The following is a 16,238-nucleotide window of genomic DNA, read 5'->3' on the forward strand; positions in this document are numbered from 1 at the left end:
GTGACTACAAATGCCCCACTTTACATTTTTAGCATATGTTTGCATTTATTCTTTTCCAATTAATCAGTCTCTTTGTGCATGAGGTTATTAAAAATTTTAAAAATGTTCCTCTGCCTCTTTTGATGTCTTGTATAACTCCAGGACAGGCCTTCATAATACCAGCATTCTTAATGCAATTTAATTCCTCAGAGCATTGATTTCCCTCTACTTTTATAATGTACATATGGCTGATTTTAATATCCAGAATATTTTCTGATATTCATTAAATTATCTGTTGCAATCAAGAAGAGAATTTATATTTCTTTATCAAGGTCGTGCCTGTTACTTCGCTGTGCTTCAGACAGTGTAGTTATGATACTCTATACTCTCTTAATTTACTCCAAAACTTTATCAGAAGTTAGACAAGCTGCCAAAGAGTTTTTACCTGTTCTTGACTCATGTATTTATGCAACTGCTTTTGTATTTTACAGCAATATTTCTATGATTCTACTGAGTTCCTTCTGTGTTTTAAATTAATTCTTAGTAAATTCAGCCACTTTTCCTTATTTTATAATTATTACTAAATGGCATACTTAGCTACAGGGTTACGTGTTTACCTTGGACCACTCCTAATTCCAGTCTATTCTCCCTGTTTCTCCAGGCAATTTTCTTCCATTTCACTCCACTAGCCACCGTGGGCACCCTTTCAAAAACATGAGAACCATCTCCCATCTCTACAGCAAGACAAGCAAGCCCTTTGCGTTTCTCAAAACTACAGTGAGAACACCCCTTTCTTTTTAATACAGTAGAGGTAAACATTTGACCATACTAATCATAAGGACTCTTCAAATCAAGCATATGTAAATAGCTATGTTTGTGAGTACACAAGGACACAACAATTCGAGGAGCTCTCTCTTCTTTCTCCCTTTTTTGATTTTATATTGGTCAACCATGGATGCTTTATACCATACAGCAGCATAACACACTTGGCCTTTGGGGAGTAAACAAATCACCAGAAGCACACATTTTGTTGTGTATTTTGAAGGAACACATCCCAGCTTCCTGTGTAAAAAGAGTGCATAGCAGTTCTGTTGCCTGGTACCTATGCAGTTCAGAAGATCTGCCCTTGGCAGCGTTTCCAAACAACACCTCTTACACAATGTGGATAAACTGCTCTGCCACAAATACTGCCACAAAGAACCTCTTCTATCCTTCTCAGCATGCATGGCACCAACTTTGCATTTAGCTCCATTTACTCTAACCCTGCATGCCAGTGCATTTGTTTTTTTTCCTTCAGTAATGTGTTTTAGCTAACTTATCCCCTCAAACCTTATGTTCTTCTTTCTAGTGCACTGTGGTATGGGAAATGCTGGTAAGGACAAGGGCATGAAAACATAGCATATCTTCCAATTAGATCTCAAAGGTTATTTTTTAAAGCGCGAAAAATTTTTAGAAAAAAAGTGTCAGCTTCCATTGGTTATTATAACAGATGTTCCCTTGTGTCCTTGTGCTGGATCTTGCTGCATCCTTAAGTGAGAAGTCACATCAAAGTGGGATCCATTACAGCCTAGTGAATAGTTTCTAATTGTTTCAGTGTCATATAGATGCTCCAGGGCATATCCAGTTAGTGTGTAAGCATGCTTATCAAAGTACTGCCTGTGGGAGCTGTAATAATTTGGAGAGGCTGCTGGATGGTCTCCTTGGGTTTGATGAGGGGACATGTCTGAATGCAGGTAGTCTTTAGCAAGTACCAAACTAGATTTTGATATTCGATCAGAACTGGGGCTGCTTATCCTAGACAGCGCTGTGGGGCTGTTGTCGTAGTCATTTTCGTGTGGGCTCATAATCTTTCCGTCCCGCTGCTGGATGTGTTCGCAAGGAGGAGTGTTGGCAACCGTCGGCACGCGGCAGACGTCCGCTGCCAGCTGCTGCTGGGGGTAGCTTGCAAAACAGATAGTGTGCTTCTTCCCTGTGCCGTTAATGGAGACCAGTGGGTCAGGAGTGGTTTTCCGCAGCTGTAGCCTGTTTTCTTCTTCTTTAATCATTTGCTGGGTGGCTCTAATGAGAGTTTCAATTTTGCTGGGCTCATGCGGACTGTTCTGATACTGCTCGGTGCGGTATCGGTCGCCTGACTCGCTGGCAGAGCCAGGATCGGGTGAGCTAACAACACTGTCCTCATCCCAATGTCCTCTTCCTAGGAAAGAAAGAAAGGAGACAAGCACTGAAGTTTAAGATGATCTTGAAGAACATGTAATCTGAACCTAATTTCACACACAGAAAATCAAGTCAGAGGTGGGTCATAACAGTCAGCAAAAAAGACCCCTTGCTTTTCAGTGACAAACTCTAGTTTCCAGTGTCTCCACTTGAAACAAGTAACTCAGCTGAAAATACGCAAAGAGACCTAAGCACCTCAACACAGGTATCTGGTGCTAACTCATACACTCTTGGGTAGCCAAGTACCTGCATAAGCCCGGCAGGTATGGAAGCAACTTGAAAGCAACTCTTTCGGAGTAGCTAGAGACCAGGCAGGATATCCTAGGGCATGTCAAAGTGCCCTAAATGCCAGTGTTCAGGCCCCTGGCCCCTTACTACCTCTTTGCATCAACAAGGTCTGAGTGAACTTGGGCCATAGTAAAAATAAAAATCTCAGGGAATTACAAATGTACAACATTCCAGCCTTTCCAAGAGCTAAAACAGAGACAGTCTTTAGAAATAGCTTGTGGTTATGTTGAGACTTGATGCAGGATACACAACAATAAATAACCACAAGTAGTGAGGGAATTCTTTTTCAAAAGCTCAAGAACCCATAGTTGTTAGACAGGGACACTGTAAAAATGTGATGTCATATCCCCATGCACAAATATTTTCTTTTGAAATGGGAAAATATTACGACATTCTTACATCTCTTTAAAAAATAAGGCCCATATACATATCAGAGAAGGTGTTCAGCTTGTAAGTAGCTGAAAAGACAGAATCATACCTGTCAGTCCTCACCAGAAAGAAAGTGAGAGGCCCCAAAACTTGAAGGGTCAACATTATGATAAAGGGCTTGGTTTGCTGAGATGCATTCCCACAGGAGGGCCTGTGTGGGACTTGCACATGTTACTTATCAATGCCTCTGCCTTGGCACACACAAAGTCCTCTTTGGGGATGAAGCACTTTGGGTTGCCTGACAGTACTCCTCAAAGCAAACTCATTTTCAGACCAGCACATGAAGTTTCCCCTGTTTTGTGTTGGGTCAAGGTATACAGATCTGTTTGGGATGCAGACCAATAGCGCTGCATTGCAGAGTTCACTAGAAAAATCAGTGATAGGCTTTTGCAAGAAAAATATCCTGCCACTGCTGGGGAAGTACTGCACTGTGGACTATCATGGACATGAATTTATCCTTCAGATCCTCTTAAGAGCTGGACCCAAAATGCTAGTCAAGTTTTTCCCCCAAGGCTACATGCAGACTGAAGACCTACTGAAAAATGTAATACTTGACATAAAAAAAACCCAACAAAAAAAAAGCCCTGCGGCAACTGAAATTACAGCAAAGCCAAACAACACAATAAAACCAAACATTATACACTTGGGTTAAATATTCTTGATAGAGGTATGGAATTAATATCTAACACTTTTTCATTTGTACCTTGGTATGCTATTTCTATGTTCAGCAAGAATTATCATGCATAAAATTTGCCAGCAAATTATCATAATTTGCTAGATTCTCTTTTTTTGAGAAAAAAAGCTAGAAAAATTCAAATAGGGCAGAGGAACAGAACAGACACAAGGAAGGAGGCATGTTGTCACAGGAAAAGTGGAGAACAGCCCTCATCGGGAAAATGTTCTGTATTTTCCTCTGGTTGTATTTCCTGAAACTTGCTATTTAATAATTTTTTCTAATTTCAACATAATTTTCCTCAGATTGGAGCAAAACAGGACAGCTCATTTTGTTTACAAAGCCTTGTTCTGCAGATCAATGGAAAAGTACTAATGTAATCTGCTTTTATGAATTCTTTAGAGGCAACATTTGTTTTGACAGACTCTTTTGTGGAAAAACTTTTTTTTTAATGTTGCATGCATCCTTAAAACCTTGAATCCTGACTTTAGGGCCTGTTACTGTCTTCCAAGACTAAGCCTATAATTTTAAAACCAAGGGCCTTTGGACTTTTCCAAACCCAGCATCAGGCTTTCACCGTGGTTTTTTTATTAGCTTCAGCGTCTGAAAGTGTGCTAATGCACTGAGTTGCAAGGGGTCAGAAACTAAAACAAATTTCAGGCTTCGTGCTGAAAGGATGGAGAGATTTAAATTGGCTAAAAATTATCGCTGAGGATAAATGTCTGAAACCAAAATCAACTGTCAATTTCAACAGCCAACTTTAAATAAACATCAAGTCATACAGAATCTAGTAATAACCAGTAGGGAAAAAAGTCACTCAGAGAACAATTTTTCCAACAGCTTTCAAGATTTTTTAATATCTAGCTTGGATTTACCTATAATTTTTTGCTAAATATATTCCATCTGAAGTGTCTTGATCCTAAATCTAATAAAAACCCCTTTGCTATCAAGTGGATTCTTTTGTTTATATTTTTAAGATCATTCTTAAAATCTCCTCAGTCACATGTTTCCACCTTAATTTCACAATGAAAACGCAGCAAAACTATATTTTGCTTCATATAAACCAGACTATAAAATTCGTCTCAGCTTGAATTTTAAGTATTCCTCATCTCTGCAGATGTGAGCTCTGAGACAAGAGCCTACACCAAGAGCATCTCATTTTCCATCTCTCACATGAACAGCTGTGTGTCTCTGTCGCGTCGCTTTAGCTGAGACGGTGTCGCTTCTGCAAATCCTTGTTGTGTCTTACCATGGATCCTGTGCGCTGACGTTATGTGGGGCATACTGTTCTCATAGGCTTCTCTGCTCTCAGGGGACGACTTTGTCAGAGGCAAGGCTGACCGAGAGCCCCACCAGCTCTCCCTTCCCGGCTGCGGCGTGCCAAGGAAATACCGGCCAGCTTCGCATCTGCCTCCTTCACAGGCCTGAGTGTGGAAATGCCTGTCATCAGCCAGCCTGGAGTGGTCGAGTGCAAAGCCGTAGCAGAGCGCGCTGCGGTCTGAGTACTGTCTGTAGGCACAGGAGACGTCGTGGTGCTGGGAGCCGGCTCTATCCGCAGGCTCCAGGAGCTGCGGAGAAGCCGTGTCGGTCAGGGGGCTCCCACCCCACTGGCTCTCGTGGTCAGACTCGGATCTCTCCGTGTGAAACCCGGAATACTGCAAAACAGGAGAAGCAGCATGGGAATTACCACACCTGGGTGAAATCTGCAAGTAACTGCTCTGGGAAGGCAGAGTGTGTATGTGACAGTGTGTTTTTTGTGAGCGTGTCTGCACCTTCTGATTGGGCTCCTGGTCCTTTCCTGTACAACACTCTGTAATGAGCTCGCAGATGACAGGACAGACCTCATGAAAATCTAAAACATCCCATGTCGGCCCTTAACAGCCATCTCCTTTATGATGTGTAATATTAGGCTCAGAAACATCCATGTTGCAATTCAATATATTTTTAGTATGTCCAGGTTTTTCTTGTTGCTTTGAAAGCTGTGCTTATGCTCAGCCAAGGTGCTCCAATGCACTTCAGCAAAACACTTCCAAAAGGGACTGAAATAACAACATTGCTCCTGGAGCATTCTCACATGTCAAATTGAAACCGAATGTATTTGAAGGATTTTTTCTAAGGTTCACTCTCTTTTTCTCATATTTTGTTTGTTGATATTTTTTTTCTTATTTGGAGTTGCATCTTTGAACTTATTTCCTCTTATTAGGAGGGAAAAAAGTTGGCACCACCAACAATTTTGAAAGGTAAACTTTAAAGTGATGGCAGATAGGTAGGAAGCTAAAAATCCCAGCTCTATTGCAGTATGGGAACAAGGAAAATCCAGAAACTATTTGCCAGTAAAAGTGACTGCTAACTGAAGCAGGCAGTGTTCACCCTCATTAAAGCAGGGCCCTCTCAACATAGAAAAGCAATTAGTAAGTTGTTGGAAAATTAGTCAGGACGGGAACATGAGCATTTGTTTAGAGAGAAGTAAGGGTTAAGTTAAATGCCACAGATTTCTAGATATTCATAATGAATGCCTTCAACTTTTAGATACCTTTTGGGAAAGGAAAAGAATGTATATTAAACCTCCTAGGATTTAGCTATCTCATTTTTAAATCTTTTTATTTATTGGAACTGTCAAACTTCACGGAACATTTTTAAATCAATTTCACCCATGATTATGGGCTGGGATGAGACCAAAGCTGTACATGCTCACCTCTTCAGCACTGCACACTCATGTCACAAATCAATGTATTACAACATGAAGCTTTGGAATTCTCCCATTCCATCACTCACCTTCCATATGCCCACTCTGCCTTTTCTTTTAATAGGCCTAACATAAGGTTACCTTCCTTTTCATTAGATTAAGTTGCTATGAAACTCCTCATTATCAGCCAGGATCAAGGTTTTATGCATTTACCAATAGAAAGTACTTACCAGATGTTTGACTGAGAGAAACCTAAACCATGTGTGCAACATCAGTGGAGTTTTTGGCATTTAATTGGGCATTGCTTCAGTATTCCAGTTTGTATTTGTGAGTACTGTTTAGGTTGTGAACATGATAGATTATTTAAAGGAAACAAAGAAAGGGTCATGGCTTTGAGGAAGTCAATTATATTTTGTTATTAGTTGTCAGAAGAATACCCATAGGCAACAAGCCTACCAGTAGACATGGAGGAGGTCAGACAGTTAGTGCCACGATACTCATCACAAAGGTTTAGAGATGAAAGGAAAAACATGAATTTTCATGAAGGTTAGATACTTACAGAGCCACAAAAGAGCTCTTTTAAATGCCAGTAACTCAACATACACTAACTAGGAACTTTATTCAGTCACCACAGTATTATTGTCATCAAATGGAGCATCTGTCTCTTCTATTATCCTTTCAGACCTAACATCTACAAACTGCTTAATCACAGAGACACCTTCACAAATAACAAATTATTGTAAGCTTTTTTACAAAACAAAAATTACTTTAAGCTTGTTTACAAAAAAGTGATAAAATTAAGTCTCCAATTAAAAAAAATAGAAATTATTAACAAGATTAACAGTTAGTAAATTTTATTTTGAAAGAAAAATTTAAAAAAAGAAAATTATATTTTAGTCTGTTTTTAATTTCAGAACTGGTTTTAATGCTCTGTTTGAATTTGACTTGTATAAACCAGATTTTTTTAATTTTAAAAGTTAAGCAGAAATATTATACAGCATAAGCCTAAATGCAAATATAGAAAAGTCAAGAGTTCATTTATTTTCTTATTAAAAACAAAACTCCTCGTATGTATTTCTTTCATGAGAAGGACAAGGAAAATAAATTTCCAATAATATTATAATGAAATTTCTTTTTTGGACTATTTATGATGATAATAAATGCCAGAGAATCTTTCAAACTGAAAACTCTTAATTTTCTGCCCTATCTCTACTAGATGTTCTTCTATTAGTTCTCTTTTCCTAAGGACACTTCAGTGTCCAACATAGCTTCTCTTGAAGGGAATATCTTGTGCAATTTCTGTTTTTATCTTGAACCTAATCACAAAAGGCCTTTGTGCACTTTTCTTAAAGAAAGGGAAATTACCTCATAGGGTTTATGTCTAGTATCTCAGAAATACACTGTGTGATGTCATATAACCATGTATCAAGACCAACAATACTTGACTCATCTTCTTACTTGATGTGAATGAAGATTATCTGAGATCTGACCCATGGACAGAATTAAATTAACATAGTCAGTTGCTTGTGGCCCACATTTTCTGCCAAGGCTTGATATGACTACTTACTCCTAAGGTGCAACATAAGCAGACACAAGGCAAAAATATGCCTAATTTCCTTTAAAGCCAGCCATGTCTCTATTTGGCATCCTCAGGCTGCCTCCACTGCTGCAGTCCAACCACTGCCTCTTCTGGGAATCTGATGTTGACAGGTGGAGACTTCAAATATGGGCATGTGTGACATGTTGATGGGGGAGAAATGAAAGGGTGATCAAAGATATTGCTTTACTGAAATGGGAGTGGAAACACTATCTCTCAAGTCAGAATTAGGCTCCCATATGTCAAGTGATGAAAGACCATAAAAAATTGAATCAGATTTAATGAAAATTATGGCAAATTAAAATCAGTTGGGTTTTTTTTCAATCCCAGTCATGTCTCAGTAGAAACACTTTATTTTCTGTTAATTTCTTCTCTCTGACTTCTATCAGGAGTCAGACGGCAAAGCTAATTTATTACTTTTGGGTTTTTGACAAAGTTTAATCAGTAGATAGTGATAAAGAGCTTCAAACTGGCAATATCTGAATTCCCTTCAGGTGATTTCTGAATTGTCATCTGGCATAAAAAATAGCAAAACATAAATTAAATGTCCCTCCAGCTGGTCCCTGGAAACTGAATTGTCACCTCTGAAAATTAGAAATGTCTTCCAGAGTAGTAATTCACTATACAGTCAAAGTGAGAGCACGCCAGCAGGATTAGCACTGCCAAAGAAAAGATCTGCAGGCCCTCACTGATGCATTTTCATTCGAGGAAAAACTTCAGGAGAGCTAAAGAGCTAAGGAAATAGGAAGATATAAATTCCATGTCTAAGGAAACTTACTTTATGAGAGTCCATGGAAGTGTATTAGGCCAGTGGACAATTTAATATTTCTCATGTGATTTTCTTTTGCCTGCCCTTCCATTCCTACAGGTGTCTCACTGGCCTGAGGACTTGTCCTGTCATACACAGCAACATCAGCTTGCTCTACACACCACCCTAGATGTTCAAACAACAGATATTATAGATATATAATTTTCTGGCAGCCTACTCAGGTTTTTATCATTATAAACATTAAATATATGGTGAAACCCTCACAGAGCCCTCTTTTCCACAAAAAACTTTCACTACATCAGCATTAACAGCTTTTCTCTTGATTTGTGTCTGAACCATGAGGAAAAAAAACATCACAGATGCAGGCTGCATTGTACTAAGAACATATGCATGATTTAAATCACTTTTATCTTACATTTTACTAATGTAATCCTGAAATGAAAAATATGCTCTTTTCACATTCACTATTATAGGCACAACAGATGGTGAAAGGCTTAGATTAAAGTAATACAGCATGTCCATTAAAATAACCCCCACTGCTGGTGACTCTTCACCAGACCAGGAGTTATGTTTACTATAAAAAGAGGGTTTGCTTTGCTTTTGAACACAGTAAAAGTTGCCAAAGCTTTAGGCTATGGGAACAAAACAAAAGCCAGGCTGGCTAGAATTCTGCCTGATTCTGTTGTCTTAACTCCATTCAGTGATATGCCCAAATAGTGATGGATTGCAGAATTAATCCAAATTACCCATCTAAAGGAGAGATAAAATTAATATATCTCTGAAATCTGATGCATTAATATATACACCAATGTACCTACCTATTAATATATACCTATACCACCATCCAACAGCTCTTGGGTACATCCTTACTTGTATGTGTGTTTTCATGAGATACATCTAGATATATATATAAAATCTTTATCCAAGAACTAAGATGAGATATGAAGAAATAAACATTTATCCAGATCTCACCATGAAACATTTCCACTGCAGGCAGACAACAAGCAAGTTAAATATTTTTTTATACAATCATCATAAATGGGACATTAAACTCCAAAGCAGTTCAAATGATCATAACTTAAATGTTTTTCCAGTCTTGCTGCTATTGCCTGCATATGGAATAAATGAGGTCCTGGGCTAGTTTTTGGGAACACAAAGGTTCCTGAACCTAGATTTTGGGAGGCCCTCACGACAATGATGATGATGTTGTGGGGGAAGACTACAGGCATCTTTTCACCAAGTCGTGATTTTCTTTTTCTGCAAATATCCATCAAACCTTCATGTGCCTTTTTGGGTTTTTTTCCCACCATCTCTTTCAGCTCTGCACCTCTCTGGTGGGACAGGACTAGAAAAGCACTCTTCAGACTCTCTGAGAAAATTCTGCAGCTGGGCCACGAATTTTGGGTTCTCTCTGCTTGCCCTTCCCCTGCCTGAGGGTGGTTTCACAGAACCCCCTAGCCCAGGGTACAAACAGCACACCATGTTAAGCAGATGCTGACCAATGCCTCCAGTTCAATGTACTCAGTTTCAAGATCCACATTATGCTATGTTTGGTTTTGCATAACAATTGAGGAAAAAACATCAACACTGTCTTAGATGACCGAAACACCCACTTTTTGCCCTAGTAGTAAAGATTCAGCTGAAATTGATTAGTATTATTTCATACTGTTCACATCTCATGTACCTATCTTAGGGACACACAGCTGGCAAGGTGAAGGATTCCCAGTCAGCACCCAATAAAGCATATGATTTCTTTTTCTGTTCAAGAGGGAAGCAAATTTAATGGTAAGGGAACAAGAGAAAAGGAAAAGAAAAAGGGGAAAGAAATTATGTACATTTAAAATCTCGTAGATGTCCCTGATTTTAAGAAGTACTTTGCCCACTGCCATTATTTTACTGATAAACTTTCTGCTTCCTTTCCTCACCACACCTCAGGCTCCTGTGTAAGCCAAAACCCGTGACCTCGCTCTTCAGCTGTGACTTTTAAGTCACACTCTAATTCTCCTCTACTGACTGGCAAATTACATGGGCAGGAGACTGAGGGACACAGGCTGTACCACCTGCTGCATGTTCTTCACAGCAGCTTCTCTGAGTCTTTCAACAGTTTATTCAGCGGTGGAGAAGGATGACAGAGAGGCAAAGCCAAGCTGCCAGCATTACTTGTGGTGATGGGCTGCAATGAATGGCATGACCATTTTTCAAGATACTGGCAACTAACATGGCTGCTTCTTTTTGAATGATGAAATATGTGACTTTAATATCAGGCAGTTGGTAATGAGGAAGCAAAATGAAAGTGGAGACTTTAATTTTGCTTTTAGGGAATGCTCTTTTGCTTTCACCGGGCTTTCAGGCAACAATCCCTGATAAACCAAAAGTCACAATGCTGAACTCCTCATTCAGTATTTTTCTTTGGTGACAGAAAGAATAAGGAGGTCATACTTTCAGAAATCAGATGTGGAAGGATAACAGGCCTTCAGCTGGGATTGTCCTGCTAGCAAATGAATACTTTGGAAAGGATTTTATAAGACAAGATGAAATGTAATTACAATGTATCAAAGATAGTCATAAAAACTGAATTTAGAATTATCCCAAATTCTTTTAAACAGATTGATTACAATTGTTACAACGATGTAGTGCATTCAGGAAAAAGGCTTTTTTTAACAACCCACAGAGACAAGCATGAACAAGTGAGCTATAATAACCTCTGACAAATTTTAGATTCTTAAAATTAGGAATTCATATTTAGGTGCTCAGTTAAATATTTCCTGTGCCAAAACCAGATGTCATTTAACTGAAATTCTTATCCTTGGTACTTTGAGAGGAAAAAGAAAGAAAACAAGGAAGTGAGGTAGATATTTGGGATCACATTGGACCTCTCTTAAAGGTCCATTCAGAAAACGTTGCACCTGCAGAGAAACTGCAGTTATTTAGGTCATTATTATTATCAGTTAAATATTGTGGTTCTTTAAATATTCTACTAAATATTGGGCTCTTTAAAAATACATAGCTCTTCAATCCTATATCTTGAATACATACATTTATATCCAGTTTGTTTATATATCGATTTATATCCTGTCATGTAGAGGCATAAGAGCAGTACGACTTGTATCTTTAGTAAAGATCACAGTTATGTTAACAAACGTTTTTTGAGCTAAAAGTTTGATAGTGTAAGGATTCAAGTGCTGTGATATTGCCTGCAGAAATCAGTTGCATAAATGTATTGTGTAAATTTCAGTTCGCAGATCCAATTGAGTCTGGTCCATTCTCCAAGCTGGGACATGTTCCTTACAACTTAGACTTGAAAATGAAATCTGGGAAATTAAAATCTACTGATGCCAATGACCACCTCCTACTGTTTTCTTCCTTTCAAAGCTTTACACACAGAAAAGAACACATATTCTTGTTCCAATTCACCAAGTTGGCTGACTGCCTTCCGTCATCAAAACTCATTCCTCTTGACTATAATTTCAGTATTAACTGCTATCTACTATCTGGCATAACTGCTATCTACTATCTGGCATCTTTCTAGATTTGTTGGAATTAGTAAAGACCAAGTAAGAAAAAGCAAGATTTCTCAAATGGCAAAACTCACAGTCTTTTCAAACTAAGTATTTCAAAACCAACATTTTCACTTGCCCTTCTGTCCACTTCTCATTAACTCTGAGCCCTGTGCTGCTATTGTTGTTGATAATGATTTATTATGCACGCTGAAACACAAATGTTTCCAGCTTTTTAGAAGCATTTTAAAGAAACATATTCCTGTCTCAAGCTCGTATAACCGGCTGTCCTTTTTTTCCTTTGAGTAAGAGGTTCTTTGGCCCATTCTAGTTATTTGGGTAAAGTAGCAGCCAAAATCAAGATATTCAAAAATATTTAATTCAGTTTTTCAAAGACAGCTACCTGTGGGTATGGTGATGTCCTTGATTTTGACTTTGTGCTCGAGAGGCGAGATTTGCTTCCCTTTCTATTATCCGTTATGGTCGGAGCTGAATTTGCGTATGAGAACGCCGGCTTGGTAGCAGTGACCTGATCCAGGGAGAGCTGTAGTCCTTTATATTCAGTGTCCCTATATGAAAGGCAAAAGTGAAAAACAAACTCACTTCATGTCTTAATGGGAAACATTCCTTTCTTCTTAGTGGGGGGTGGAAACGAAAGATATTTTTTAAGGAAAAAGAATAAAAACCATCCAGGGCACGCCAGTATATCCTCCTAATACATTTATGGAGTATAGCTTACTAAGCAATACCGCTATTTTTATACTGAAAATATGATTGCTTTTTGCATCCAGCTGTTATCATCCTGATCTGCTTTCTTCAGTAATAAAAAGCAATGGGATGGATATTTCTGAGATTTGTGTTACAGTTCTACATTGGTCACATAGCTAAGCAGTAAATAGGATACATTTTCCTCACAACTCTTTTAACCCCACAGCTACAAACTTTCTATGTGTGTATTATGTGTGTGCATGTGTGTGTTCACATGTGTGTATGTGGGGTGCACATAACAGATGACTAAATAAACTGAACAAAATAATTTTTAAGGGAAAACACTTGATCTCAAAGGTTGCATTTTTCATTGCTTAAGAAGTTTCAGGCAATTGTGTAAATTTTTGGTTTGTTTTTTTTTTTTTCTTCTATGGGTCTTACTGGTGTTTATTCATCCATTTTTAGTTTCTTGTACCAGTTTGCCAGTCAGAGACAACAGCTAAATAAATATAAACCTTGTGATTTAAATAGCCTGTCTCTCACCCACAAAATAATAGAGATTTTCTATGGGGAGCTATATATAATGTCAATTTTTGAAGTTTGGCATTAGTTTCTTCAAACTAATGAATACATAAAAGTAAGGAAAACTGGCATTGTTCACAATGTCTTACTAAGCATAATGAGGGCATATGCATAGGACTGCACTCCTCTGCACACATCTGCATGTCTGCTGATACCCGGGGGAGTAACAAATGAGCTCTCCAGCTTTCATGTAGTCATACGGAACCTATTCTGACAATGATTTATTAAAAGAGAGCAGAGCAAGAGCTTCTTCCTGACCTACCTACCTGGAGGAAAAGAGGAAGGGTTCATTTTATTTTTCCTTTGTATTGTCAGTAGAGAAGTAAGGGATAAGGGAAGAATAATGCTTCTCTTAAGCAGTCAAGGAGGCAACACATTCATTCACACATTATCCCATACCCCATCTAATTCTAAAGATTAACACTTAATGAATTATAGTTAAAATAAATTGTTTACCTAGCTTTAGCAACAATATCTCGGTCTATAATCACACAAATATTGATGTGCAAGCCATAAGAGTCCAATTTTTTTAGAAAGAAACTGCATCACAGCCTAAACATATTACAGCTTAGAACACTGAAATTATTTTGGATTCAAGTCAGGGGTAGAAGAATAAACTTGCTAAATCACTGAAAAAAGTTAAATAGGATGAACCATTGAGCAGCCACAGATAAACCTGCATAACCAACAGATTAATTCATCACAGTTCTACAATCTTTTTTCTTTTTCTTCTGATAAAAGAAGAGGTTTAGGTTTTTTGGCAATGCAGACAATGTATACGTGTCTGCATATATAGAACACATGAAAGTAAATCCCTAACATAGAACTGCACTGACTATGCTGTTTCCAGTCCACAGCAGACAGAGATTTGTCAAATATAAATAGTGCTTTGTAGTGCAAAATTAGTTCTTAAGGCAAGTTCTTGAGGTAGTTCCAGTAAGGTAGTTCTTGAGGTAATTTCTTCAAATTTTGGCTTTAATAGAGATAGGTCTCTGCAAGAATAGCTGCATTTCAAATATCCTGTCTGCAGTGAAAACATCTGAGTATAGGGATTTGCTTTGGTCTCTTTGACAGGTATGGCCAATCCACATAAGTTGAAAGCATTAATTTTTCCCATGGTTACCCTCAAAATTGTCATCCAGACACCTTGCCTTGACATGCAAAGCATCTGTCTCCATGACTGATTCCTAGGAAATTATCTCCATGTATCATTAAACACAAAAGATGTCAAACAGTCTTCATACTTAACTGCTACAATGCATGAGATTCTATCAATAGCCCTGAAAAAAACTATTAGTCTCATCCTGATATATACACTCCCCCTGACTGATTATAAGAAGAGGAAGGGCCCTGTCAGATGCAGAAAATATTCCCACCAGAAACTAAAATTAATCAAAACTAAGTAGGTACATTTTCAGAGCCTCAGGGGCATGAGAGGGTTGTATTTTGGTTTTGAACCTACCAACGCTTTTACCTCTGGTTTTGCTGGAGAGCCCACAGCTCTGTGCTCCTGCCGTTAACTCCCCATCTCTGTTTTTTGCCACCCTGCAACCATCTGATGCTGTCTTGTGTCAGTGAAAAAGTTTTAAAACACTGGGAGAAATGCTACCCTGGTATTCAGACCACACTGTCATTCCAACACTGCTTGTCTGCTGTTATATGTGTAAGGGCCAAGCATTCAAGAATATAGAGACTACTCTCTAAAATGTTTCTAGGTTGTGGGAACCAAAAAAACCCCAACAAAACAGTCAAACCAGACTCACCAAAACCTTGCATGCCATTCCATGTTACTTTTCTATTTCCTTGGTATTGTTATGGTGAGGGCACACCCTCCCAGAACACCACACCTTAGAGTAAACAACACAAGCTTGTATTTGCAGCCAGTTGCTTAGACAGTAACTTCATCCAAAAAATTATTAAAAAAACTACCTGAAGTTCTTGCTGCCAGATGCAAAGTTTTCCCTTAGAAAAAGAAGGCTCCTTGCTCTCTTTGCTGATGAAATACTGGACTTTTTTCATCACTGAGTCATGATTCAATACCATCTCAACCCTGTCCTAGAAGAGTTACCCTTCAGAACGACCAAGAGAGATACCAGAACACCATCAGCAGCTGCGCAAGATAAATACCAGAAGTTAAAAAAGAAAAAGGAAAGAAAACATGGAGGACGGGTCCAGTGGCCTCAATATCAAATGCAAAAGATGTTCAACTAAGAAATGAAAACATTTTTGAGTATATCCATATGCACTGTGAGACAAAATGCTAGAGAAAGCAGGACTCCTAGTGATATACAAACTACAGATGGAAATTCCGACAGCTTCCTAGAGGAATTTATAAAACTTTCACCAACATGGAACTATAATCTCCACATTCCTATTCTCAGACTCCTGAATCCTCTATTACACAGTAACAGCCACACACTAGTACAGCATCTTGTGTTCTATGCATAATTAAAAAAAAGGTGGTGGATACAAGCCTCTTCCTCCAAGGTCCTCACCTTCAGGATCCCACAGGGATCCATACAATCTACATCTATCTACAAGAGACTGCTGAGAGAGAGAGAGTGATATGGCATGTGTTCAATTGCTAACAGTATGTTGCTGACAATCTACTATTTATCTCATTTTCTGATGCAACTATCATCACTATAAAACATCAGAATAACTACAGGAAATTAGCTCTTAAATGAATAACAGATGGATCAAACTGAATCCAGACAAGACCAAAGTGATGCTTCTTTGCAAAGGGAAACACATTGAAGACCTCCACCTTTTCATGATGGGAAACAGCCATTCTTTCCACAGTTGGATGGAAATTC

General features: G+C 38.5%; 1 protein-coding gene across 1 annotated transcript in view; it reads right to left on the reverse strand.

The window, feature by feature from the left end:
• Positions 1-1,442: 1,442 nt before the first annotated feature.
• The window catches only part of SIM1 (SIM bHLH transcription factor 1), a gene marked incomplete at both ends in the record, with an annotated part of 46,412 nt that continues 31,616 nt past the window's right edge, over positions 1,443-16,238 (reverse strand). Inside the window, 3 exons of the mRNA XM_084203608.1 lie at positions 1,443-2,173; positions 4,833-5,238; positions 12,536-12,701. Coding sequence (XP_084059734.1) covers positions 1,443-2,173; positions 4,833-5,238; positions 12,536-12,701 — 1,303 coding nt within the window. The remainder of the gene's footprint in view (positions 2,174-4,832; positions 5,239-12,535; positions 12,702-16,238) is intronic.

Source organism: Fringilla coelebs (assembly GCF_963513975.1).
Source record: "Fringilla coelebs genome assembly, chromosome: 3".
NCBI classification, from domain to species: Eukaryota; Metazoa; Chordata; class Aves; order Passeriformes; family Fringillidae; genus Fringilla; species Fringilla coelebs.